Source organism: Molothrus ater, chromosome 14, assembly GCF_012460135.2.
Source record: "Molothrus ater isolate BHLD 08-10-18 breed brown headed cowbird chromosome 14, BPBGC_Mater_1.1, whole genome shotgun sequence".
Taxonomy (NCBI): Eukaryota; Metazoa; Chordata; class Aves; order Passeriformes; family Icteridae; genus Molothrus; species Molothrus ater.
Genome location: NC_050491.2, coordinates 8,430,628 through 8,458,464, shown reverse-complemented (window position 1 = coordinate 8,458,464; position 27,837 = coordinate 8,430,628). Strand labels below are relative to the sequence as shown.

General features: G+C 40.2%; 1 protein-coding gene across 1 annotated transcript in view; it reads left to right on the top strand.

Moving 5' to 3' along the window:
• Window positions 1-27,837, top strand: part of COL4A5 (collagen type IV alpha 5 chain) — a gene marked incomplete at its 5' end in the record, with an annotated part of 73,543 nt that overhangs the window by 33,025 nt on the left and 12,681 nt on the right. Inside the window, 29 exons of the mRNA XM_054516376.1 lie at window positions 3-95; window positions 2,221-2,274; window positions 2,379-2,435; window positions 4,652-4,696; window positions 4,797-4,850; window positions 5,024-5,065; window positions 5,528-5,660; window positions 6,005-6,178; window positions 7,023-7,106; window positions 8,323-8,415; window positions 8,996-9,066; window positions 9,288-9,479; window positions 9,916-10,084; window positions 10,737-10,829; window positions 10,917-11,021; window positions 11,562-11,659; window positions 11,918-12,068; window positions 12,716-12,829; window positions 16,032-16,199; window positions 17,072-17,161; window positions 17,916-18,065; window positions 19,293-19,391; window positions 20,384-20,473; window positions 20,789-20,928; window positions 21,748-21,874; window positions 23,111-23,191; window positions 23,740-23,838; window positions 24,420-24,470; window positions 25,230-25,415. Coding sequence (XP_054372351.1) covers window positions 3-95; window positions 2,221-2,274; window positions 2,379-2,435; window positions 4,652-4,696; window positions 4,797-4,850; window positions 5,024-5,065; window positions 5,528-5,660; window positions 6,005-6,178; window positions 7,023-7,106; window positions 8,323-8,415; window positions 8,996-9,066; window positions 9,288-9,479; window positions 9,916-10,084; window positions 10,737-10,829; window positions 10,917-11,021; window positions 11,562-11,659; window positions 11,918-12,068; window positions 12,716-12,829; window positions 16,032-16,199; window positions 17,072-17,161; window positions 17,916-18,065; window positions 19,293-19,391; window positions 20,384-20,473; window positions 20,789-20,928; window positions 21,748-21,874; window positions 23,111-23,191; window positions 23,740-23,838; window positions 24,420-24,470; window positions 25,230-25,415 — 3,103 coding nt within the window. The remainder of the gene's footprint in view (window positions 1-2; window positions 96-2,220; window positions 2,275-2,378; window positions 2,436-4,651; window positions 4,697-4,796; window positions 4,851-5,023; window positions 5,066-5,527; window positions 5,661-6,004; window positions 6,179-7,022; window positions 7,107-8,322; window positions 8,416-8,995; window positions 9,067-9,287; window positions 9,480-9,915; window positions 10,085-10,736; window positions 10,830-10,916; window positions 11,022-11,561; window positions 11,660-11,917; window positions 12,069-12,715; window positions 12,830-16,031; window positions 16,200-17,071; window positions 17,162-17,915; window positions 18,066-19,292; window positions 19,392-20,383; window positions 20,474-20,788; window positions 20,929-21,747; window positions 21,875-23,110; window positions 23,192-23,739; window positions 23,839-24,419; window positions 24,471-25,229; window positions 25,416-27,837) is intronic.

The following is a 27,837-nucleotide window of genomic DNA, read 5'->3' as shown; positions in this document are numbered from 1 at the left end:
AGGGTGAACAAGGTCTTCAGGGACCTCCAGGGCCACCAGGACAAATTGGAGAACAGAAAAGACCAAATGACATTGAGTTTCAGAAAGGAGATCAGGTGAGTGGGACACTACACCCATCTGTGGTGAGCATGTGATCAAGCTGCAGCCTCTGTTGGTTTGGTTCATATATGTTCACATTCTGCTTATTGCAGAGGTTCTATTTTTTTTTCCTCAGAGTACTGAATATTCCAGGCCTGAGTACTTTTTCTTTAATAGAAATCATGCCAGTCACATTAGTTTTTACTTCTCTTAGTAAAATAACAATTCTAAAGAAACTCTCTAAAAGCAGTTCACAGTAACATTAAAAGCGATTAAAATACTCCCATTCTTTGGAACACCCAGAATTGCAATTTTCAAAGCAGTCTGGGGATTCAGATTCCCACTAATTAACCAGCTGTGTCATCCATTGTGAAGAAGTCTTTCAAAAATTTTAATTCAATTTCTTCTTTTTTTGTTAATGGTTCCCCAAGATCTTTATTCCTGGTCTGAATAAAGTGCTTTCCCTGTTTCTGGCATCTCAAAAGTAAATATCAATCATATTGTTGCAAGTAAGCTCAAAATACTGGTTTGATTTGTATGGATCCCTCTCTACCCATAAATGCCAGAAGGTCATTGGGAGAGTTAGCATTTTTAAAATTATTACACTTTTTTGTCTTTCTTTTTCACTGGGGAACATTCTGCAGTACTGTTTAATTCTGGGTGCCATAGACAGTCTGAGCAAAACCAGCAGGATCATGGGTGCCTGGATGTCACATTTTCCTTGAAGTTTTCGTGATGTTCTCAAATACCACCCAATAGAAGGGCAATAGAAGAGTTGAGGTAGATACTTTGAGGAAAGTGTTGAGTGATCATTTTTGTGCTCTGACCATTTTGCAAATGTCACTGTAGTAACTGAGCTTTATTAGTTTCTTCCATTGGTGTTTGGGTCAGTTTCTTCCTTTCCATCTTCTTATCTTGGGAAATGTGTCAGAGAAGAAAGCTTTGGGACACAGCAGTGTTTTACATGAGCAGGGTGTAGGGCAGTTCTGCCCTTCATCTTGGTCAAAACCATTTGTTACTTTTCCTTTCAGAAGAGCATTAAGCACCACTTAGGCATGAACTAGAACTATGTGCTGCTGTACACTTGCAGTGCACAGTCATCCTAGGAAGGTCTCTGGTTTTGTCTGTAACTGGGTGATAGGACAGAAAGTGAAGAGCAGCATTGTGTGTCTTTATAATTCTCAGAAAACATAAAGTAACATTTTGACCACACTGTTGAAGCAAAAATTAATCTGATTTTATTGGGGTCAGAGTAATTTGCTTCTGTCATTAGGGACCCCTGAAGGACTAATTATACTGGCACTAATTTATGTAAATGCACAAGTGAAAGCATTCTGCCTACCTTCCTTTTAAAGCACTAAGAATTATAAACATTTTGAGTGTGCTGCCTTTGACCAACATCTGTAATGATTTCCAAGTTCACAAATTGGTGTTTATTTCAGCAAAATTTATGCTTGGTAATCCACAATCAGTAAAAAGTGTCAACACTGCAGTGACTTTTTTGTGAAATGCATGTGGAGTTCTGGTATGTGCCTTCACCTATGATCTCGGACTAAAATCAAGTGTGTAGATGGGCTCAAGTCTGGGATGGCTCCAAGAAAATAATGGAAAATGCTCAGAAACTTTTTGAGGATTCAGGAGCCTGTAACTTTTCTTTAGGTTAATGGTGAAAAGGTGTAATAAGATAAAATAGAAATGAGAACTTGTTAACACAATGATCCTGTGATACTTTTCTGACAAACACACTTTGATCCTGATGGCCTCTCAATTTCAGCAATTACCAGTCATCTAATGACTGTTGCTCCTATAATTTCAGCAGGATTTGGCATTTGTTTGTTCTTTCTTCCTTTTTTCCTTTCTTCTCTTTACTATTGGATAGCACCTGCAGGCCACCAAGGCAGCTGCTGCAGTGCATGCAAGAGCAGCTGTGTTTTTAATGGAGTGAATCATCTAAATAAACAGGAAACTATTAATAAAATTTATAGATTCACTTGAAATTCCACACAAAAAAGAATAAATATGATCCTTTATAACTTGGAATCTGTATGACAGCAAAAATATTCTATTTAAGAAAAAAGTCAACTGAGCTGCTTGGGAGTGATGGAAGCTTTAATCCTCTTTTTCTCTACCCATGCTTGACAGGGTATTCCAGGTGATCCAGGCCCACCAGGACTTCCTGGGCCTCCAGGCCCTCCTGTGAGTAGAACTCTTAGTTCTATTTTGTTGCATCAGTATCAGAACTGTAACTTCATTCTACTCTGGCTTGTGGGCTCAGTTTAAGATGACATTTGTGTGTCCAGGGTCTTCCCGGTGGTGTGAAAGGTGAAAAAGGTGAGCAAGGAGAACCAGGCAAAAGAGTAAGTAGTCTGTTTAACCAAACGTTTATCTTTCCATTCAGTGTTATCTTTGACAATTAAGCAAATGTTAAATTCAGGTGGGGCCATCAGCTTATGGGTAAGAGATGACTTTTTATTCTCTTTGTAACCTGGCAACTCACAGATGACGCACAGGGGTCATGACAGTGCTTCTAGCTGTGGCTCTCTGTGCTTTCTGATAGAATTATCTGTGTGTAGATCTTAGTTTAGGGGGCAGGAGAAAATAGTTTAAATTATGTTATCTGGATAACATGTGAAAACCTTCAAAGTTGCTGGACTGCTTGTCTGAATCAGCAGTTTTGTTTCTTTTTAGAAAGGGTCTTCATTCAGTTTGCTCTGTACTGGGTTGCCAAGCAGCATGAGATTGGTGTGTGTGTGTGTGTATAGATATATATATAGATATAGATATATATAAAAGCTGGTCCATGTAAACTCATTCTTGGTGGGTTTGCTTATGAGGTGAGTCACAAAACCAAGCCTCTGAGTACTGTTAAGACCAAAAGTAGTCAGTTTGTCACTTCCCAAGAGACTGCCTCAATTTATGTGCTATCTGGGGAGGGCACAAGTTAGGATAGCTTTTTCTAGGGATAGCAAGAGTTGCTTTGTTCCTGATCAGACTCAAATCAATCCTGGAATTTAAATGTACGTGGATATCACAGCTCAGAAAAGCTGAAGATCACAGAAGTGCTAAGAAATAGGATAAAAATAACATGGGCTGGACCAGCAAAGAAAAGAGAGGCTGTAACCAGCTCAAAACATTCAATATCTTCACTTCCACAGCTTCTGAATGCATTGTTTCATCAACAAAGTGCCTTTGAAAATCGAGGCACAAGTTCTGCTCTGGTTAATTGGACAATATAGAAACACTTTAGAAACATGCTAGTAGTAGGTTTTCCAATTTCTATAGGAAATAAATACAGTGGAAAAAAATGTTTGGTACTGCAGATAAAATCCTTCATAGTTGCTGAGATTTACAGAAGGGCTTTGATTTGTCTCTTTTAAAGAACACAAAAAGCAGATTTACCAAACCAAAAGTCTCATTATATTTTGAGGCTTTGAATTGTTGCTTCTCTCTGCAAAAGTAAATGGGAACCACATAAATTTGCAAAGATCTGAAAGGATAAAAGTCCTGAGGGGATATGTCAGATGCCTTTTGCCAAAACCTTGTTTACCAATATTTTTGTTTGGTTTTATTACTCTGAATCTGGGCATGTTGCATACTTGAAGTGCAATTTTGCTATTAAGTTACTTTAAAGTTGCATTTTAGGGCTCCATATGATTCTGTGAGGCTCAAAGCCATTTCAGGCATACACATAAAAATGTCAGTCTAGGTATTCAAATAGATAGTTCTGCACATTCACAGGAAATCTTAAAACCTCAGTTTTGAGAGTTAGAACTTGTCACTAGTGAAAACAAACTTCACAAATCACATTATACTCTGATTCACTAAATCTGTGAGGTCTTATTATCAATTTCTTCATGACTGAGCTGATCTTGGCACTGAGGAAGGTTCACTAGGAAAAGCTCAATCACCTGCTCTAGTTCTGTTCCAGCAGGTGCCCCCAGACATGGCTTTTGTGACTCTGACAATAAAGTGCCATTTGTCTCCCCAGTGAATCATCTGGAATAAAGTGGAGCTTGCCCTGCTTTTATTGCAGCAATGACAAATCCATTCAGCAAGACTATGCCTTTTAGAAGTCACTTCTTTGAGCAGAACTTCATCTTATATTTTCATTGATATTAATGAGAAAATCATGGTGATTTAAAGGAGAGTTAAAAGTCAAACGGTTTTATTTAGTTTCACTGGTCACATTATACTAATTTACTAATTAAATAAAGTGTTCAACTATTTAGGGATTTAGGATCTGTTTTCCAACTAAAGAACTTCTCTATTGCTAAAATAAAAGGAGTGGTAAGCACAATGAATCAGCAGTAGTTAACTGGAGATCATTTTGTGCTGTATTCACCCAGCATCTCTCTGAGACTGTCATGGTTTTATGGTTTTGTGCTCTGGTTTTCAAAATGGAAACCTAAGTTTAGGTAACTTCATTGGTTATGGTTGATGTCTTTGTGTTGTTCCAAGGACTGCATTCTGGATAGAGTTTGGTTTATTGAAAAATGGGAAACAAGTAACATAATTTCCATAAGAATTCTTTACTATTGAAGCATTTTATTTCAATGCATATTTGTCTTTGAAGGGAAAGCCTGGCAAAGATGGAGAACCTGGTCAGCCTGGTAGGGATGTGAGTAATTCATATGTTTTTAATCCAAACAAACTCTTTATAAGCTTTTCTTTTGATATGGAGAAGATCTGAGTCTGATTCTATTTCCCTTTTCTTGAAGGGTTTACCTGGTGGGCCTGGAATAAATGGTGCTCCAGGAAGAGATGGTGAAAAGGTATGCCAGGATTTTTGTCAATATTGCTGTAATAGATGGAACATTTGCCATCACTGAGTTAATTTCTGCCTGAGTAGTAATTGCATTGCCTTTGCTATTACAGTGTTGAGGAATATTTGCAATAACTTGTTTATGCTGCACAGTATCAGAAATGCTCTTAATTTCATTGGTAGGGTGAAAAAGGTGACATGGGTCCCCCTGGTCCTCCTGGAATTGTAAGTTGCTGATCCTTTATTTTTTCTGCATTTGGTTGACAGTGTTGTTTCGTTGTAGTTCTCGGCTGACTGAGAGTCTATCTCTGGGTACAACACCCAGAGCACCAGAAAATTTTTCATACATACACTAACAGAAACAATGGTTTCCTTCTTTCAAGATCAGTTCTGTGCTCTGGGATTTGCTGGGTCACAAACACAGGCTAGACTATAACCTCAGACCAACAGGACTGAGTCAGCCTCACTGAAGCCTGTTGTAACTATGTTGGCTTGGCAGGCAAACAGCTTCCTATTGGGGAATGCTCTTTACTGGAATTTTCCTTGGTAATTCAGTGGAGTGGGGAAAGCATCCTGTCATTGGCATAAGGTTCAAAGTATGTTGAACTTTCCCTCCCTCACGTCTCTTTACAATTCCATGACTCTTTTCTTGGCAATTAGCTTCACATGAGCATGTAACATTTACAGGTCGTTCCGAGGCCAGGCATTGATGCAACAGTGGGACCAAAAGGTAGCAAAGGATTGCCAGGACTTCCAGGAGCCAAAGGGGAGCGTGGATTCTCTGGCAGGCCAGGCCCGCCTGGCTTGCCAGGATCTCCAGGTAGGAGGGCAAGCTTTAAATGGAGTTGTATGCTCAAAAGTGTGATTGGGTATTTGGTGAGCAGCGACACCTGTATGTGCATTATACATGCACAGAGAGGAATATAATGTTTCTAATGATACAGCTTATATATGGGGTTTTTTTCTCATCAATAATTCTTTCACTAGTCCTGTTTTTTGTTTGTTTTGTGGGGTTTTTTTCTAATCATAAACTTAGTTGTTGAGTCTCAGGTCAATTTTTCAAACAAACATTTCCAAAAATGTGGAATATGTATCATTGTCATCCTTACAAAAATGTGATGTAAACCATTAAGCTAGGAAGGAACTAAGTCCTTTCTGTCTTAGGGATCACTACTGTTGGACCTCCTGGCCCACCTGGCTTACCTGGTGAGAGAGGACAGAAGGGAGATCCAGGCTTGCCTGGAGTTTCTATTCCTGGGCAACCAGGAGTAGAGGGACCACGAGGACCGCCAGGACCACCAGGTCCCCCAGGGCCACCTGCACCATCTGTTGCTCCTGGTAAGTGATGATCACATAAACACCAAGTAGAAGAGACTAAACAGCTTTGACATTTGTTTATGTTTGGATTTCTGTGGTTTGTTTGGGTATTTTAATTCCACCTCCAGAGATGTTTATCAGCAGCTGAAGTCCATGAGATTCTATTGCTGTAGGTTCTCCAAGTTGCTCCCGTTGCAAATCAAGACATCTGTAGGAGAACCTTAGGCTTAAGAACAGGTACAGAATTTGTTCCCTACTAAGAGCTGTGACAGCAGAAGAGTCAAAGGTGTGACTTTTCACAGAATTCCAGTTCCATTTCATAAATATTCTACTGTGTAGACCGTGTGAAATTAGCTTTGGAGTGGAATTAACTTTGGATGAAAGCATTTAGCTCTTTTTTTGGTATAAGGAGAGTAGGGAATGGCAGATGGAATATAAAAACTGGAAAGCGGTAGTGGAGAGGGGCTAACATGGTTCAGGGAGGAATTTAGTGTCTAGATGGCATTGGCATCTGAAATGCCCTTGCTCTGATGCTGATTCATAGGCATGTTTTTATGATGTGAGGCTGAACATCAGAATGAAGTGTAGAGATGGAAGTGTGTAGGCTGTGGGAAGCAGTGGGAGATGGCTGAGGTTGCAAAGAATTGAAGATTGCTGTGTAATATCACTATTTCTTTTTGAGATTGAATTACATGTGTGGGTTTTCACCAGCAATCCTGTCTGAATTTCCAAAATGTTTGGTCTGTGATTATGGTGGGTGTATTAGAATCTCCACACAAATACATTTTTGTACTGAATACATCTATTTGGTGCTGCTGTCAGTCTAACACAAATAGATAATAAAACCTCTCCTGATTTTCCTTAGGTGAAGGGTTATGTGAGCAAGGGCCACCAGGTCCTCCAGGAATTCCGGGACAACAAGGTTTTACAGGGGAGCGAGGCCAAAAAGGTGCAGTGTCATGGCTATATTTTCTATTTTTCTCCTTTTTTTTGAAGCTTGGTAAAAAAATGTAAAGCCTGCATTAAATAATGATTAATGGTGCCCCTTCCCAGTAGGGTTGAGTGCAGATGTTTTATGTCTCTGTGTAAAAAAGCTGTTTGCTTTGAGTGTAGGATACTCCTTAACACCTAACATTAAAGCACAGGAGTCTGAGTGACTGAGGGTGTAACCAATAATGATCTTGAATAAGTAAAGTGGAACCTGAGGTTTATGAGTATCTCCCAGGCAGATAGAAATCGTGTGCTTTGTAACAGCGCTGGCCAAGTCTGTTTGAAAATTCATTAATATTATTCATTAATAAATTTGACATTTTTATGGAAAGCAGCATTAAAGTTATAAATTAGCTACAAGACTCCTAATTTGAGCTGATCAGTCTGCAGTGAGTTTGTTTGTTTGCTAAGCAAAAGAAAGTTATATTTAATATATATCCTTGTTTCCAAAAAGACAACCTTGCAATGAGGATGCTGATATGGGTAAGTGAGAATCTTTTCCTAGCCCAACCATGGACATCATAAATTACTTTAGACATCTCACTTAATTTTGTACTCACTTGAAAGAAAAATATTTTTTGTCATGGAGATTGTAAAGATTAACTAATTAACCTAAATGAAATGCTCAAATATTTCACTGATGAATGTCACATATGTCTGTATGTGAAGGAAATTCCTAAGCTTCTTGAAACAAATCTTTTTTTCCTCATTAAATACTTTCAGTCTATTTTCAAATCAATGAAACATTCCCAATATTTATTTTGCATTCTTGGAGTTTAAGTTTAGGATTTTGATTCATATGGTTTATAGTTGTAGTTAGAAGTGTCAAGTACCTACTTTAAAAGGGGACACTTTTGCTGAGAAGAAAAAAAGTCCATGGTTTTATTTTCTATTTCTGAAAACTTTTGTTTTAATTCTTTTGCACTGTCATAAATACATTCTAATTGTAGCTGATAGCTGATATTGGTTTTCTGACTCCTCGCCACCAAAAAGCTTTAGTTTAACTTGGGGGCAGGGGGAGGCTTCTAATTTTAAGCAATAATTATTTAAAGTAGTCACTTTGGACCTGGTATTATAGATCAGTAGCAAGAAAAGAGTTGCTGTTTTACTGAATTCTTTTAATATTTTCTAAAACCTGATGCTCAAGTACACTTTTTCAATGCAAATCTTTTTAGGTGACCGAGGAGACACATGCTTCAACTGCATAGGAACTGGAGTAACTGGTCCTCCTGGGGAGAGGGGACCACCAGGACCTCCGGGTAGTCCAGGTAGGGCTGGAGTCTTCACTGGATTGCTTAATATGTTCCATTAAGTCACTTTTTATCAGGGTTGGCTGGGTACAATGGTCACAATATATCTGTATATCGAGTACAAGTTCAAACGTGCATTTGTCAGCTCCAGTGCAGAGTTGGTGCATGTTGTGTTTTGCACAGCTGGAAAGAAACAAGATGGGCATGTGTAAAACAAACACTATTCTTTGAAAATCTAGTCTTTGAGAAATATTTCTCTCTTCGAAGACAGCCTTGCAAGCATTCTGCATTTTGAAGGTTTAGGGTTTGCTGTAGATTTAACTGAGAGAGAAAAATCGGCTTCTACTACTGCTATCCCTAGAATAATGGAGGAGCTGGAGCTTTTGAAAAGCATGGTGGTTTTTGACACTACTGGTTCAGCTTAGAGTTGCAAATATGTTTCTGCTCAAATAAAATTAAACTCTCAAAAAAAAAACAACCCAGAGTAAAATTTGTCTAGGTTTTAAAACAACTTGGCTATTATCAATGAAACATAAGGTTTGATATTGCAGCCTCTCGAGATTTATATTTTTCTTTTATGTTTTTCTGCACTACTCAGGTTCTCCTGGTTTTCCTGGACCAAAAGGTGAAAAGGGGCTTCCTGGATTAACTGGCCTTGTAGGGCCACCAGTAAGTGGTGGTGTTATGTTCTGGTGGGGAAAATAGTGTCTCATTTGTCTTGCATGATAGGTAGATCTGTAAACAATAGATTTAATTTATTGTCTAATATGTATTTGTTGGTCCATAGCTATCCTGAATGCATGAGTCATACATTGTTCCATACTCAGGGAGTGAAAGAAAAACTGAAATACCTTCTTTTTTTTCTTTCATTTGTTTTTTTTCTCCCTCAGGGCTTCCCAGGCACCCCAGGTGCTCCTGGTAGACCTGGTCCTAAAGGAGACCCAGGGGATGTCCTGACTTCTCCAAGACTGAAAGGTGACAAAGGAGACCCTGGCTTCCCAGGACCTCCAGGTCTGCCTGGCATAGATGGCACTCCTGGACGAGATGGACTGCCAGGTTTGCCTGGCCCTAAGGGGGAACCTGTGAGTGCCATTTGAGGCTGTCTTTGACTGGATGGATGTTTTGGGAAGTCCTGCATGCATTTGACATAGTGCAGATAAGAGAACTGGCACAAATGCACTTGTCTGTATGTGATAAGGCAGGAGTTCTCTCCAGTAAATGCCAATCTAGTGGTGATACATGAGGTATCTCCTGAATCTACCAGTGCTCTAGAAAGAAGCTGAGGCTCCTCTGGGTCAGTGTCAGGGAGTCCCTTCTGCCTTGTCTACATTTCACCTATGTACTGAGGGAACTAAGTAGCCAGGTTTAGGCCTGCTCTCTACCATGTTAGCAAGATGTAGGCAGCTAATGAGAGCTGGAAGGATGGACACTGCCAGAGAGTTTCAAAGCAGAAACAATGAAACACTTTACTCTTTTGATAGCAAATACATTATCTTTTCCATCATGCTCTATTTCCAGGGCAGTGTTGCATTCAAAGGAGAAATGGGTATTCCAGGTGACCCAGGAATACCAGGTCTTCCTGGAGAAAAAGGGCTTCCTGGACCTCCTGGTTTTGGTCCACAAGGCTCACCTGGTGAAAAGGGCATCCAAGGTGTATCTGGCCGTCCAGGGCCTCCTGGTGTCCCAGGTGAGTTGGTCTCTGTGTGCTGTTGAGCAAGGGCTGCAAAGCCAAACTTTGCCCCTTCTCAGAACATAATGCTGCTTTTAAACTTTTCTAGAGGCTTTGTATGACTTGTTATTTGTGTTCTCCCTTACTGAGTGTCCTCACAGACCCAGAGGGCAGGGCAGCATCTGTGCCATGTCACTTTAGGCATGTGCCTCACCTTCTGCTCTGACCTCCATGGAAGCTTCTCCTTCCCCACTGACTGCAGTGGAAATGCACTGTAGCTACCTTTGTATGCTTGGCTATACTGCAGTTAAAACAGGTTGGGGGAAAAAAAGGGGTTGCTTTGAACAACTTTGCTTTTGTTACTTTCTTGTCAACTACACAGATCCTAATCAAGTTGTGCTGGTGTCAGCTATGGAAATACTATTCACATGATGGTTCCTAGGATGAAGCTATTAAAAAATAACGGTTCAGAAAAACTGTCTGAACATTGAACAGGGCTTCTGAGCCTCTAAGTGCTTTGAGGTTTGGGACTAGAGAGCCTATTGAATAAAGTATTGCTCATATCTGAGTTCTCTGTATGCTTGGGATGGGTCTGGCATTATTTTTGCTTAAAGAAAAACAGAAAAACAACTCCTACTGAGTGATGCATATTTCTGCTTTTTGGTTGTAGGTCCAAAAGGTGACCCTGGCCAGACTATTACAGAACCAGGAGTTCCTGGTCCCCCTGGTCCTCCAGGAAGAATTGGTGATCCAGGTCTTCCAGGTAAAGCAGCAGTTTAGATACCCAGGAGATTCCAAGAGCTTTTTATTCTGATTCTGGATAACTGTGTTGATGTTCTTCTTTTTCCAGGAGATCCTGGTCAGCCAGGTCAGCGTGGTTTACCTGGCATCCCAGGTGCAAAGGGAGAGCCAGGTATTCCTGGCATTGGACTTCCAGGTCCACCAGGCCCAAAGGGTATGTCTACTGTCCTGTTACTGTGTTGTACTGGCTGGAAGAGGGGACTTTTTACTAGGGAGTGTATTTCTGTCTCTAGCATCCTTTAAAAAATGTTTGTCCTAAAGCAATACAACTTTATAATAGTTTCAGAAATACCAGGAGAAAAAACGCTGAACTCCTATTACTCCGTTCAGTGTCCTGCTCCTTCTCAGTAGTTTACCTTTTTCAGTAAACCAATAACACTTCGGTAAAACTTTGGGAAATGAGCTTGAATCAATAAATGATCTCCAAATGCTGCCTCAAGATGTTAATGTTTCTAATGTGAACTGCTTGTGATTTTTGTAAAAGCTCACAGCATAGGGAGTGCCCCCTCTGAGAGTCCCAGAGACCCTTTGTGGCAAAGACTGAATGCTCAGAAGTTCTCTCAGCTGAATGGGTACCCCTTCAGTGCTTGGGCTAGCACAGAATCTCTTTTCATGGGCATTAGGCATGTCTAGAGGACTTGTTCTAATGCTCTCTGGTGTCCTTTCTGCTCCCTAATCTTCCTGTCATGTGTAGGTTTCCCAGGGACTCCAGGCCCACCCGGAGCTCCAGGAACTCCAGGTCGCCCTGGGCTGGATGGACCTCCTGGACCACCTGGTTTCCCAGGAGAAAAGGTTTGTGTTTACTATAAAACTTCCCTTAGAGGTTTTTCTTTGTCACTGGGAAGATGATGAGGAGGATTTCACATACTGTTCTCAGCTTTTGATGTTGGGGAAGTAAAATATTTTACTTGACAGTTTGAGTGAGGGTAGAAAAATAGAAATTGAACTCTAAGATGGTGGCCATTTTTAATTTGTTACTTTTAACATTTTTAGGAGAGGCTAAACTTAGAAAATCCCCTTTAATTTTTTTTTTTAATTTATTTGTTATAGGGAGAGCGTGGATTTGGAGTTCCAGGACCACCTGGGCCCCCAGGACCCCCAGGCATAAAAGGAGTTCAAGGACCTAAAGGTGATCCTGGCTTCCCAGGAAACCCTGGTCTGCCAGGCCGGGCAGGCTTTGATGGAACCCCAGGGCCCAAAGGTACTGAGAACTCTCCCCTGTTTTCTTCCCCTATTGAACTTTTTAAAATGTAGCTGTGCTGGGAGGCATGTGGCAGTTAAATACAAGCAGTGCTGACTTTAGAGCCATTACTTCTAAATCAATTTTTCCAAAGCAGACACACCTGTGTAAATGGAAGATTGTGTTTTCAAAAGGCAGCTAAGGGAGTAAATCCCAATCTGTGGGTCAGTACCTGAAACTCTGTATTCTAAGACAAATAATGTTTTTATGGGGGTAAAACTTTATCAATAGAATAATGTCATTTAGATGCACTGTGCTTCCACATGCACAGTTAGCAATTCATTTACCTCTTCTCTTGACCATGGTCTGTACTGACCTGCCCAGCATGCCTGGTTTGCTGGGGAGCATCTTTTGAGTTTGATGTGGATGATGGTGCAATATGTGTGTGTGTAGCCTAGAAACACAAACTTCATGTGGTCCATGTTGAGTGAGGACAAATCTCTGGTCTTGGGAAATAGCCTCTGGAGTGTGTGGTTTTTTCTCTGTTAGATCAATGTTTGTTTGCTTGCAAGGATGAGATTTCAAGTACAATGTGCAGGGACTCTGCTCTGAAAGCAAATGTCTCTGAAATTAGTTCAGTATTTGTCTAATCAAGAGTGTTCTTTTAGGTGACCCTGGACCAAGTGGACCACCAGGACTTCCAGGCCCACCAGGCATCCCTGGCATTGGTGGTCAAGGTCCTCCTGGATCTCCAGGACCTCCAGGTCCTGTGGGCCCCCCAGGTAAAACTTACACAAATGGTTCCCATAGGTTATTTCTGGCATATACAAGCAGGGACACAAGAGGCTGAAGGTCCAACTCACAGACAGTGATAATTAAGTTTGTCTCTGAAGGGAGTTTGGTTGCCTTTTGTCTAAAATGGCTGGTGATTGATGAAGATATGAACTTGTTCCATCTCTACACAGAAGGGTACATGTGTGTGCATGTACATCATTCTATTAATAAAGTCTGTTCAGGGAAATTCCTTTTCCTTTCATTCAGTGAATGGGCTTGCTGTGCACCAACTCTTGATGTTGCAAATATGTGGCAGTCACCACAGTAAAAACACTTCCTGTGGTCCTCAGCATGCCTTGCACCAAAGACCTTCCAAAGACATCCAGTTCCAGTATTAAATTAAATATTTAATTCTGCCATGCCTGTAAAATGTTTGTGTTGCATGTCTGTGAGCTGCACTATTTGAACATGTTTGTGTGTCGGCACTGGGCTTGTCATTGTTTGCAATGCATGCTGACAAAGCCATGGCCAGCTCTAAGACCATGGATCATGGGTTGGTTGGTCACATTCAGATCTTTATGAACCGTGAGCTGAGATTCAGCAAAGTGCTGAACTTGAAGGTGGGCAAGCACTTGAGTAAACAGACCCATGGAGTTTGAATTGTGCTTGCATGCACAGTGTGGGTCAGGTTTCAATCTGTTCTTCCTGAGTGGGGCAAGGAGCATGTGGTCATGGCACCAGCCAGCCTGGGGTGTGCCCAGTGCTGGGAGCAGGGCACAGGAGGGGTTGGGACAAGGCACACAGGGATTCCCTGGGGCAGCAGTGGGTGCTGTGCCTGGCTGGCTGTGCTGACTGTAGGGTCCTGAGCTGCACTGGAGGCTAAACTGAAACAGAAGGACCTGATTTTGGGGTGATGGGGGATGGATCAGTGTGGGTTTGGATGTTTCATCCAATGCATGTTCTTTTCCTGTAACATCTCTCTGGTGCTAGCCAGAGTTTGATTTCATGTGTCCACCAATTTATTCTGCAAGATACCAATGTTGACAAATGCACAATGATTACTAGAGCTGATGGATTTGAAATGCCTCTATTTTCACTCTTCATGTCTGTACTGACTAATCAGTGTGGCTATTAACAGCATGGGACTCTGATGCTTGCTGGAAGGTCGTGCTTGAGAAATCCTTGTTTCCCTTGGCACTGCTCTGTCTCTGTTCTGTGCAGAATGCCTTACATTCTCTTCCATCCATCGTGTGTTTTACTAGGCTGTTTTGATTCTGATCCTTTATGCAGCATTAGGGTAAAGTTTCTGGGACTGTTTCTCAGGTAATTTAGAAAATTCTTGGAAGGAAGTCCCTGTTCAGAATTTGCTTTCTCTGCACCACCATTTATTCAAGTAGTTAGCAATAGCTCAACATTTTTCCTTTTTTGAATATGTAACAAATTACTTTAGAATTTAATGTATTGTATATGTTGTTCTAATTATGATGTGGTTACATTTTTGAGACCAGAAGTTAGATTGGAATTAATTTCTATTTGAAAAAATATCTTTACCATTCTAGGTATGGAGTTTGTCCTATATATTATGTTGGGTTTTTTTCTACTTGCTGATAGAAAGCCCTTGAACACAGAGCAGTGTATCCCCTGTCCATCATCTGGTACTGTGGTTTTTTCTGTGCAAAATAGCCACTCCAGGCACCTGACACCAGGGTTTAAAGCAGTGATAAGCTGCTGCCAGAGGGGAACACACTTAGAATTAAATAAATACAAGTTTATAGCTTATGCTATCAAGAAAATTCAATCTGCCTTTTCAATGTGCACAGAACACATGATGACATCACTCCTAAACTTGTTCCTGCAGCTGAGAGTGGGGTCACCATTACAGAGTTGGAATTCTGCTGCCTTGGAGTTATTGATGAGGTTTTGGCCTGGTGGTGTCAATTATCTCAGGCTATGCCAGGGCATGCAGCATGCAGTGTACCATCTGTGGTGTAACAATGTGTGCTTTCATAATAGAACTAAAAGAATGGGCGAAAACATTGAAAGTTTTTTTGTGTAATAAGGAAGGAACATCTTTTGAAAATCCATATTTGGAGGGATTTAACAGAATGTGGGGCCAATCAATGAGAAGCTGATTGATAAGGGGGTACTCTGGTGTTCAGAAGGGGTCCAAGCCAGTCTCTAGAAATGAGAGTTTTGTAAGAAACATATCAGAAAAAGCTTGTTCCCCACTTTTGTAAAGAATACAGACAAGGAGAGAGGGGGATTTTTTTTTTTTAAATGTACCATCAATATTTGAAAATATCTGTGGCTTCTGCATACAGGGATGGATGCACTTTGAAAAACATCTCCAAGTTTCCTTGCAGTTTCTCTTAGCTACATTAGCATTGAATTCTTTGTATTTAGATCTGTTTTCAGTAACTTTAGATAGATTTTTTTTTTGTCTTTGTTCTAATCTATATGTGCTTTATTTTGTTTCCTAACTTAATGACTATTACAACTGCTTACTGCTACCTGTCTCAACTTCCTGATGAGCTCTAACTCGTTGGCTTTTGAACCTCAGGTCCCCCAGGTACTGTGGTTTCTTTACCAAAGCCTTTTCTTAACTTGAGATTTATGAATTCTCCTTTTTGGTCACCTTCATTTCCAGAGTGAGCATCTTCACTGACTCTGTGCACTGGAGGGAAATGAGCCACCTGCTTCCTTCAGTGCCTGGAGCTCAGGGTCATTAGCATTGAACAATCTTAAGCAAATTTGGACTATTATTATTTTTCATTTAGGGAAAATACAATGCAGTGCAGAATTTTCCTAAACTTCAAAAATATTCAGCTTATGTTATCTTAGAACGTAGGAAAATTGAGTAATACATGGACATATGTGAATGTGAATACCTAATTTTAAAATACAAACTAGTCTAATAAATTTGGCTTTTTCTTTTAATAATCAGACTTAAAATGTTGAAGAGAGTTGTTTTCCTTTTGAGATTTGAATTGCATTTGCTGCATCTTAGTAAAATTTTAGTCATGTTTCTTTTCAGGAGAATATGGCCTTCTAACACTTGGAAGCCATTAAAAAATAATTGGTTTTAGAAGAATTGCAGGGTTTTCAGCAGTGCTAGGAATGGATTGCAACTAAAACTATTCCTACAGACACACAGATCTCAGCCCTTCCTGACTTTTTGCTAAAAGGTTTTGTCTTAACCACATTATCTAGGACTGCAAGGCATTCCAGGGGAGAAGGGGGATCCAGGTCCTCCAGGCTTCGATATTCCTGGTCCTCCAGGTGACCAAGGAGCTCCAGGATATCCAGGACCCCCTGGATTACCAGGGCCTCAGGGTTCACCTGGGCCCCCTGGCAGAGATGGAATACCTGGATTTCCAGGTAAGTTCATGTATTTTACCTGTGGAGAAAGACCAAACTGCAGTTACAGGTGGTAAGCTCTTTATGCTTGGCCATGCCAGCTTAATGTGCTTAGGTGTTTATCCTACCTATTTAAAGTTGGATATATGTGACCATTACACCTCATACTTCAAAAAAAAATAATTGTAACAAGATTTGTTGCATTAAAATCCTTGTTACCTTTTCACTCTTCCCTGTAACTTGATGTAAATATTTCATACATTATTCTTTTTCATAACTTTCAGATATGGCTTTGATCATCATTGTTATGATACTTGTCTAATTTATTTTGTGATTTTTTTCCTAGTCACTGCTATAATTAAGAATAAAATTTGTTTAAAGAAAATCATAATAAATGCTACTTAGTTTTAAGTATTAATTTCCTTATTCTAAGTGTTAGACTATTCAGTTAAACTAGTCTGTTTTGGCCTTTGAAATAGAAATGCTAAAAATGAATTTCGATAATCTCTTGGATAGAGGGAGCAATACAAAAGATTCTGCAAGTACTGTATACTTAATTGTCCTCTTGCCTTTCACTCAAGTCAAGTTCGTTCCAACTAGTATTTGTGTTTCAAACCAGAGAACTAGACCTCTTGGAGATATAAACGTGCTTTCTACCGTAGCAGAGCAGTGCAAATTTTCTTCTCAGGACCTAACTGGAAAAATTGCCACAATTTCCAAGTGTCATTTTATCTGATATTAATTTATACAATAAATGAGTGCTTGTAATTCCCTTAAAACAGGCATGTGCTGGTTAATAAATACCGTAGACATCCAGGGAAGCAAATTTAAGGTACCTGTTAGGTTTTGAGTCTCTGTTCAGAATGACAGTGTGGTTGGTTCAATGCTTTTAGGTGCCAAAGGTGAGATGGGTGTCATGGGAGCTCCTGGTCCTCCAGGGCCTCCAGGAACTCCTGGAAGAAATGGTCTGCCTGGCTTGAAAGGTAATGTTTGTTTTATTCACCCCTGAAAGGGAAACAGAATGCTGTTTTCCCTCTTCTGTGTTGAAAGAGGTTTTGTAATACTAACGTCTAGGTTTTAATTTCTGGGACCTGCCTAAGTTATTGTCTTGTGACAGTGCTGATGTTCAGTATTGCTTTGCATTTCTAAGCCATAGCATTCAATCACTATTTAGTTGATGTCATGAATTGTTAGCTATTTTAGAAACATTTCCTTTGGATTGATAGCATTGAAGTAGGGCAATATTTCTGCAGTGTGTTTTGAAGCCTACTTAAAACAGCAGGAAGAAGAAAATCAGTAGCTTAGGGTTATGGAGTCATCAAGAATTAGCTATATAGGTATCAGAGAGTCTCTTCTCTCTGCATTTTCCCAACCCCCTTGTTGGAGATGAATTTTGAAAGAGTTTGGTCGAGGAAAACCCAGTTCACCTGTCCAGAACAAGGAGGCTCTGAGTCCAAAGGTGCCATAGCTGTTGTGCTGGTAGCACAGCATGGCTCAGACAGGCACAGCTGCTTCCTCTGCTGCCCAGAGCTGGCAGACACCCCTGTGCACTCCATTCCCTCAGCTTTGTTCCAGGGCTAAAGGTGCTGTGGAGCACCTTCCATGAACTGCCTGATCATTGGGTGAATTCCAACTCATGAATAAATCACGGAATACCTGTGTAAGACAAAGCATGACAAATACATTAGCCTACCTTTAAGGATTATTTTTTCCTTTTGTTGGCTGTACCTTCTGTAGGTAATAGTGGATTACCTGGTCCACCAGGACCTCCTGGACCAGTGGGGCAGAAAGGCATCAAAGGTGAAGCAGGTCTGCCAGGTCCACCAGGAACACTTGATCCCAAACAGCTGGGAGCAAAAGGAGAAAAAGGCGAGCCGGGTGTTCCAGGTAAGGAACTTTGCATGTGGGTGTGGGGAGGTGCTTTGTCCTCTACACATACTAGCGAGCTGTGACTGAATCCATTACTATGCATTCATTCTTACAGAAAAAAAAAATAATTTGGAATATAAATGTGGTTTAAGGGTCTTGTGTTTAGGCTTTCTTAAAAGGGATTTTGTGACCAAGTTCCTTTTTATGGTTAGTTTGCAGTGTCCTTGCTCATTAGCTGTTACTATTATTTGGCACATGGCAGTTTTGTAATAGCGCTGAGGTGCTTTCAGCAGGATTACAATTCACTCTTCTAGAGTTATTCCTAAAGAGATGAGAGTTTTCATAGCTGCTGTCCTGGCTGCATTCCTGCTGTCTCAAAGGCCCTTTGGTCTTTGCCACATAGGATGAAATTGCTCAGCTCATCTTCTCTGTATTCTCCCTTTGGGTGTCTCTCTGTACCACCTATGAGCTGAATGTCATCTCTGTGTGTGTTTCTGCTTGGGAAGTTGGCAGCCTGGAAGTCTTTTTCAAGTCTGTTCTCTCATTCTTGCTGGCTTCTCTCTCCTTCCCAACCAAGAGTTCTGATGTCTCCTTTGAACTCTTAATTTAGTCTTGAGAAGAGTAAAAAATATTCTACCCTAGAGAGAGCCAGAATGCTTTTCCCTAATGTTGTCCTAGCCATTATTTTGCTAATTTACCTATTGTATTAATTTCTCACAAGCCAAGATAGGCTCCAAAGACACCATTTTTCTTTTCCTGTGGAAGGCAGGTTTAACTATGTCAGCAGGGCAACACAAAGTTCTTATGGGATAACAACCACATAGAATTTGTAAAAATATGCTAAAAAAGCTTGCATTAAATTTTATAATATATTAGTCCCAAAGTGATTTTGGTGTAGCAATGTAATTTTAACTTGTATATAAATAATCTGAGTTAATGCAAAGGTTAGACTGGAGTCTCCTCATCCAGAAGATAGCCCTTGAGTGAAGTATATTAGCATTAGTCATGAAGTTACTTTTTTCTCTACTTACTGTATTGTTCCTGTTCTGTAGTAATTTTAAATTTTCCAGAACAAATACTTTGTGTTCTGTGATACTTTTTGTTGCTAAGTTGGGGATTTACTGAAGAAAAATCCCTATTTGTTTTTTTTTATTCATCCATGGCTACATCTGATCTCTTAAGGTAAAAGAAAACATACAGTAGTAGTGCTAGTCATAATAATAAAATGTGTATTTTTCCCTTGAGGCATTCCTGGTTTATCAGGCCAGAAAGGTTATCAAGGTCTCCCAGGTGACCCAGGCCCACCAGGACTTAGTGGCCCACCAGGTGTGCCAGGATTGCCAGGTCAGTAAACAAGGCCTCAGCTGGGCAGCTTTGATGAATAAAGATTTGCATTTGTTTTTATCATGGAGTTGGGATGTTAATCCACTTTATATCTAAACTAACCTTAGGGATTTGCACTTAAAACTGCAGCACAGTTTTGGGACATTTAAAGTCATTATCCAAACACATGCTTGAAACCCTTTCCTTCAAACAGATTCAAGAGCAGGTTTAAACTGATCCCATTGAAGATTAAGGTGTCTTTCAGGATGACTGCAAAAGTACTTGCTGCCTGAGCAAGCAACGTGACTGCAGAACCTGCCAGCAGGACTTTCATCTGATATGTTTATTTCATATATTGCTAAGCATTGTATTTTGAAAATGGCCTAATGGATGTATTGCAAAGGCTGTCTGGGTGTCAAATATTTGCTTTTAAGAATTGCAAAGACCAAGAAAACTAATTCTGTTCTGCACCACTTCTCCCTACAGCTATAACAATTTATCTGAGATCTTGAGTCCTTACTTGCTGTGTCTAATGTAGGCCTTGCTCTAAATATTTTGTTGGGCTTAGGGAATATTGTTAACATCCAGGACTCAGACTAGTTTGGGCATTGTAGGTTGCATTTAATTCTGTAAAAGAAGCTGTGGAATACTTGTTGCACATAAGGAGGTGATGTGTTTGTTCTGCAGAGGAGCTCATGAGATACCATGTCACACCAGTGCTGAATCCTTTCAGATGGTGACTGAATCCTGGACTGAGATTTGACCTATTTCATTAGACTTGTTTCAAAACAAATCAGCAGTGGTCTTGATCAAACCTTGGCTTGCAACAAAATTAAGGTGTTGAATATTTTACTACAAATAAGTGTGGAAAAGCAAGTAGGAGCAGTATGAGGCCTAAAGCAACTCCAAATCCATTGCTTGTAATCAGATGATAATCATGTTCATATGAGAATGCATGGATATCAGAAACCTGTAATTATTGCTATTAATTAACTCAATCACACCTTTCCTAGGCATCAAGGGAGACATGGGGCTTCCTGGGCAGCCAGGACCAACAGGACCTCCAGGATTAAAAGGAGCTATGGGAGAGATGGGCCTTCCAGGTTAGTTTCTGTGCTTGAAATTTACTTCATTTGGGCCAGTGTTCTCCTTTTATATACCCCAAAGATGACTCTGCTTGTGTCTAGCATGTAATAATAGCAATAAAGATGAGGATTGCATAAAGCCCTACATACATAATGGAGATTTTTAGGTAATTGTTTTAGTTTGGTTTTAAAAATAAAAAAACATTAGGTATTCAAGGCCAGCCAGTCAAATTGTTAGGCCTTTCTAGTTGAGTTGCTGTACTTTGAATGATTTCTGTAAATTACTGCAGAAGTTTTCTGTTTTTTTTTAATTTCATTTTATCTTTTGGACAGGTCCCCCTGGGCTTAAAGGCAACCAAGGACTGGCAGGACGTCCAGGACAGCCTGGGCCTGCAGGATTTCCCGGACTGAAAGGGGAGAAAGGTGACCCTGGTCTTTCAGGCATTGGTATTCCTGGTCCCCCTGGACCAAAGGTACCATTACAAAATCCTTCAATTGAAAATTACATGAGGAAATTAAATTTTGTGTTGATTTTTTCCCCCTCATATATACTAAGTATAACTGTAAATATGTATATAAATATATTAGAAACAAGCAGGGTTGACTTTTCAGGTGAGATAAAAATTCCTAATTTTAAAGGTGAAAATATTTATATATAACTTAATCAGGTTAAAGCAGAAGGTTGTTTACCAGACTTTTCCAGTTGGATTTACTTAGTGGCCCAGTCTTCACTGTGACACTTCTGTAGTTGCTAGGGATTTATACAATTAATATCATTGTCCCCCTGTCTAATTATGTAGTTAATTCCTAAAAATTTCAGACATGCATTTAAGACCAAATTACTAATAATATAGCATGGTTACTTCTGCTTAAAATTTTAAAGTCTATGTAAAGTCTGTATAAAGTATTTCAATTAAGATTTACTTTTATCATCCTTTCTGCCACCCACAAAAAAAGTGACAAAAGTATCTTCAGAATGTCTTATAGTCTGCATTATCATGGGGTAAAAATCTTTGATTCTTTTGGAAGAAAGGAAAGTACTTTTTTCTTTAACATAGGCCAGTTCTGAGGAAAAACTATGATACTGTACACAAAATTATAGGAGAAGACTGTTGAAAACTATTGTTGTTTTTGCTTCATTTTGTGTTGAGATGATTCACATTAACTGGACATGAGGAGAGGTGTGCACAGTATACTTGTGACCTTGATGTGATGGTAGGATGGGGAACATACAATAAGGGCTTTCCTATCTTAAGAAATCTGGGTTTGTATTTCTGCTTAATGTTTTCTAGGGAGATCTTGGCTTGCCTGGATACCCAGGTAGTCCAGGTGCAAAAGGTATAGCTGGAAATCCTGGTTTGCCTGGATTTCCAGGCAGTCCAGGTGCAAAAGGAGAACCAGGCCTTCCTGGATTCCCAGGTAATCCACAACAGTTTTTTGTTTTTTTTTCATTTCCCCTCTTGCTAATATTGGTATGAACAGCTAAACACAGTGAGTAACTGGAGGAGACTCCAGCTTCTCAGAGTTTCTGGCAATCTGCTGCTTCTAAGCTTTGTGCTGTTGGAATTGTCACTGCAAAAGTGTGGGAATGCCTCTTATGAGTGTTTTCTGGAATTGTTCCTCTGCTCTGAGGGGATGGAGCAGCTGTATTAGTTAATATTCTCCATAGCACTCACTCTTACCTCCTCTAATACACAAATATTGGGGTCAAAAAAAACTATCTATTTTTTTTTCTTCATGAATCAATAAAAAAGTGCCATCCTGGAAGACTTAGCTGTTTTTTCCTATCATTTATTGTCCAAAAAAATGTGTTCTAAAGAGAAATCTCTGAAATACCATTAAATTAGGTTTTGCACTTTGTTCTTTAAAAAACATTAACAACAACAAGTAGTTGTTCAGAAGTGTATGTCAGTTTTTTCATTCAAAATTTAAAGAAACAAAGTCTTTACCTTGGCTGCATTTACAGCACTAAAGGCTGTTTTACAAATATGCTTGAGATGCTTTGATGTAGAAAATTAGAGAATTTACAACTGTGGTCATGGCAACAGGAAGCTTAGCAGAAAACAAAACCTGACCATGAACCTGACAGTTTTTACCCTCTGTTTCATGTCATGCCTAAAAGACTGAACAGCCACAAGGTGTATTGAGACACTGCCTTGGTCAGGCTCAGGTGCTGTTCAAAGCAGACACTGCAACAGAATCAGGTGTTTCTCCTGCCTCCCACTCAGCTCATGATGTAGGGGTGAGAATCCAGTGTAAACCCTAAGACCATTTTTACTTTTTCAGGCAGGGAAAAGAGGACTGGGGAAGGACTATTCAATCCCAGTTCATAATGCTTTCAATTTGTTGTCAAGCAGAAACATCTGTCTTTAAAATGGTAACTGTTGAGTTGCTGTGTCCTTGGCCATGAGCACTCACCAGTTAAGAGTAGGCTTGAGAGTAGCAGTAAGGGCAGTTGTACCAGTGTGTTTTGTTTCTGTGCATTTTTTGCTTTCTAATTCATCTCCTTACCAGCTGTAAATCTGCAAAATGAGCATAAATACAGCATCTTGGTAGGATTAGCTCATTTGTAACTCAGGGCATCTCAGATTGTAGCATTTCAAGATCTGCTGAAAAGTCAGTTTTGTTCATTATTTGATTGAAATGTACTTTCAGGAACACCAGGAATTCCAGGACCAAAAGGTATTGAGGGCCCTCCAGGTAATCCTGGCCTGCCTGGACCACCTGGGCCAGTAGGTGAGCATGGACAGTGCAGCAGAGATCAGCTGCTTCTTGAAAAACATAACACATCAAGGCACTTCCTTTCTTATCCTTAGCATCAGGGAAATGTATATGTACATGGGTGCTCAAAAACCATTGCACACACTTAATTCACTGAAATTATACAGCAAAGAAACAAATTTTAACTTTATTTTGAGGACTTGTATTTGCTGTCAATTCATTAGCTATTGAAAGAAGAAGTTAACTGTTTCTGTACTTAGCAGCTTTATTTATGTTATGTATTACAGTGGTCTAACCTGTTTTTATAGGAGCAAAATCCTAATTTATTCTAAAGAGAAGCATTATATTTTTAGCAAACAGTGACTGCTTGAAAAATCACAGGCCTAAAAGGCTTTTCTAAATTGTCAGGGGAGAGAGAGAAACGTTTAATTTTAAGATTGCACCCTTGTAAATCTTTTATTGCATTACCACAGCTTTAGATTCAGATAGTGGTGAAGAGGATGCTGGTTTTCTTTACTGCAGTTTAGGCAAGACTGTGCTGATGTGTTCCATCCCTGTTTTAGGTGATATTGGTCGTCCTGGCCCTCCTGGTCCTTCAGGGGAAAAGGGACAGCCTGGTCGAGATGGTATCCCTGGACCAGCGGGTCAGAAGGGTGAACCAGGTTAGGTGTCCTTCCTGTTTCTTTCCTCCTCTTCACTCTGCATTGACATGTCCTGCTTGCTCTATTCTTTCTTTCCTGTAACTGCCCTTACACATTCAAAACTGTTCCAGTGGTTCCTGGCTGCTGGGTGGCTCACAAAGGGTGCTGGCAAGCTGCCAGGGAAGCACAGGACAAGAATTCAGCCAGCTCTCCTGGATTTCATTACCTGCCTTTAACACCAGCCCCTGTTCCTGTATCCCATGGCAGCTGTATTGCTTCAGCTCAGTTACACAATGGATAAACAGTGTAATCCCTGCTCTAAAGATAGATCTGCAGACAAAAATGCAAACATAGTAACTCCCAAAATCTGAGAGAATGTGGATTGCAAGGGGATGGAAATGGTTATGAGGGTTACAGATGCATTCAATAGCAAACCCTCCAACTTTGGGGAGGACTGGTGAGTGAATGAGAATCCAAGTCATCTCAAGGAATCACTTACTTAGATGAACTGCACTTTCATTGTTCTAAGCCTTATATTCCCATCCCTGGAGACCTGAAAGCTAAATATTAATTTTTGTCTAACTCTATCTTTTTTTTTTCAGGTCTGCCAGGTTTTGGGCGTCCAGGACCCCCAGGACTCCCAGGATTGTCAGGTAAAGCTTTTCTGTTGCCCTTTGTTAAAAAGGTTCAATGTAAAATATATTTACACACCAAAACCAAGAAAGGTATGTTGTTTTTTCTGTAACAAATGAATGCTATAGCTACAAGTAATTTTTTTTCCTCAGCAGACTGTTTTAAATTAACCACAGCAATAAAGACATTTTATTACTGACCACTGTATTTTGTAAATTAGCAATTATGCAGCCAGAATAAATGCACACAGAGCAATAGCCTATTGCATTGTGTGGAACTTTGCTGATTGGTGTCAGTAAATAAAGCATTCATACAACAGATGACAAATGAAGCTGCTTTGCAAGTATAGGTATTTTATACATTGCTCTTCTCTGGTAGCATTAAAGCTCCTAAATTCTCCAGGCTTATTTGAAAATTTTGCAAGTATGTCTTAATTTTCAGCAACATCTCAAGAAAAGGATGGAGTCTTAATACTGACAGGTTTCTTCATAGAAACCCTTATTTGTAGGCTTACAGTCTCCAAAGATGTTTATGAATTACAGCATCATTGACTTAGGAAGACTTTTTAACATGTTATAATCTATAGCACTTTCTCCTGCAAGGATTATTAGCCCTCGCTCTTTTCTGAATGTTAGACAATTTTACCCTGTCTCACTCTGCAAATAAGGGGAGTTGTGGCCAGACTTGTGCCTTCTGCAAGGCAGAGAAATAGCTTTGCAAGTTGGCTTTTGGGCTTTATATAAATTTGTAACAGTATTCACAAAGATGACTTTTTACAGGACAAAAAGGAGAACTGGGGTTACCTGGCCCACCGGGACCCCCTGGACTTCCAGGCCCGAAGGGAGAACCAGGTTTCCAGGGATTCCCTGGTCTGCAGGGTCCACCAGGTCCACCAGGAATACCAGGGCCACCTCTGGAAGGTCCTAAAGGTAGCCCTGGCCCACCAGGTGTTCCAGGAAGGCCAGGTAAGAGCATGATCCATCCCTGTGAACATCTGCCAGTACTTTGATATTTTGCTGGTGGGTCATCAGCCTTTAAATTGGCTCCATTTATTTGGATGGATAAGATCAAGCCTCATGGCATAGGTGTGTGGGCAACTAGAGAATTTTGTTGCCAAAAAACCCCAGTACCTATAAATAAACTAGCTTTAGTTTCTCTAAATTTCGGATGCCTGGCAGCAAAAATCAAAGGCGTTTCCCCGCGGGAGGTTCTCCGCATGCTGCCCCAATAATCCCTCACAAGCACGATCCGGCCTCTGAACGTCTGAGGCCTTGCCAGTGTCACACCATCAGCAAACGTCACCGCGCACAAACACCAAACGTAACAAGCCCCATCATTCTGAGTCATGAAAATCAAATTCCCACTAGCATCCCAGCATGGTCAGATTGGACACTGCTCCTCATCTCCGGGCCATGTAACACAAGTCATTGCTCCATCGTGGCTCCCGTGGACTCCGCGCTCCATCGTGCCGTGTTCATCTTTCCATTCCATGTTTGCATTTTATTCCTGCACCAACTAATTCTGGGAATGAGAAAACACTACTCTGAGTTAACATGGCTGAGCAACTACCTGGCCTGTGTTAGAAACTGATTTCTGTTTTGTGTTATAGAATGTTTATTTGCATTTAGATACTGCTCTTGAAAAAATGTAATTTAAATGAACCTGCCACTGCTCCAGCTCAAGCTTATTTCTGGATCTTTAATCCAGAAGTACTTTGCTACATCTAAGATTCATCTCACATAACAGGCTTGATATTCTCCCTAAAGGAGACTGCTTTCAAACCAAGCCATTGGTTGATGACGGGGATTTTCTTCCTTTGCAGATTAATGGTGCAGTAATATTTTTGTTCATTGCCCTCAAGTTATTCTTTAAATAAAAGACTTTTCAGAGGAAAGTTAGTTTTGAGATAGTACATTTGTAAAATAGCTGCAACACAGATATTGTTGATTTTTGGGTATCAAGGGAGAGTTTAGCATTGCAGTATACACTTGAAAAGATTTAAAGGTTCCCATTTTCCTCATGCTTGCTTCTGACACAAGAGGAGGCAGTCACACTGAATAATGTTTCTTTGAATGGAATTTTATCAAAATATTTTCCCTAGAGCTGGAATTGAATCATATGTTATTATCAATAGCAATATGAGTTTTTTCTTTTGCAGAGTAGGCTATGAACTCATATATACCCTAACTGTCTATTTAAAAAATGAGTCATTATAAACATTGGTTTTAATCTATAACACCTTAGAACTGGGGTGCTGTTTGCCAGTACAATGAGGTTTTCTTTTAGTGCCAGTAAAAATACTTCCATTGTGTTTCATCCTAAACCTGCTTTGTGTGTGACTGATGTGGAACAACCACCCTATGGGTTAATAATCCCCAGCCAGTCCCAATGCCTCCCTGGTTTCCTATTTGGTTGGTAGAATGTGGAGTGCATGCCTTCCCCCCCTTTTCCTGGAGGAACTGACTGTTCCCTGCTGCACCCCAGGGGCTCTAACCAGGCACTGGATCATCCCTGCAGCATGTTTGTAGCCCCCAGTTTGCTTTGGACTTTCTGTTAATTCTTCTGTATACAGGGTAGTGCAGCAATTAAAATTTTGGCCCAGGACAGTGACTGGTCCATAACAGTATAGGCTTTAATTTTTAAAAGTTTCTTATACAGAGGAGATCTCCAAACTTTAAAGAAGTCTTTAAAAGTACACCAGGCTAAGCAACCTCTGAGGTATAATAGAAGTACCAATTGAGATCTCTGCTCTGCTGTAGCACTGGGGCTTTATGGAGCTGCTCATCTGTTCACACTTCCCTGCCTAAATCAAGTGTTTACTGATTCTGATCAGCTGGGAAGGTGGAGCAATGGTGGGACTCATTTTGTGCAGGTTTATCAGAAGGGGAAACAACCAGTGAGGTTCTGCTCAGCCATGTTCTCTCTCTTTTTCTCTTTCTTTCTCTTACTTCCATTTTTGTTGCATGCAATGTATAAAGTGAAGCATTTGTTTTGCTCAGTTATGTGTGAACTAATGTGGATAAACCAAACTATTATTGCAGTTCTGGTACAATCAGCACTCCAGCCTTTTGTTTCTAATGATAACAGAGTCTATTGTTGGAATGCTGATTTTGTAACATTTCAACATAAGGCAGTTACTCATAAAAGCAGCTGTGTGGCTGTCAAATTACCCCTTCCAGGGACAGAAATAAAACCAGAAGCTGTTTGCGTGTACTGTTTGTTGTTGACTTCTGGGTATATTCTAAGATTAGTAAAAGAGATGAAGTCAAACATGATGTAGCTCTCTGACTCCAGTTGAGTTACCCCTAAAATAAACATTGATAGATGGTGTTGGCATAGATTTAATAATTCATTATGAAATTATGCCAATTTCCAGGGCAACAGAAC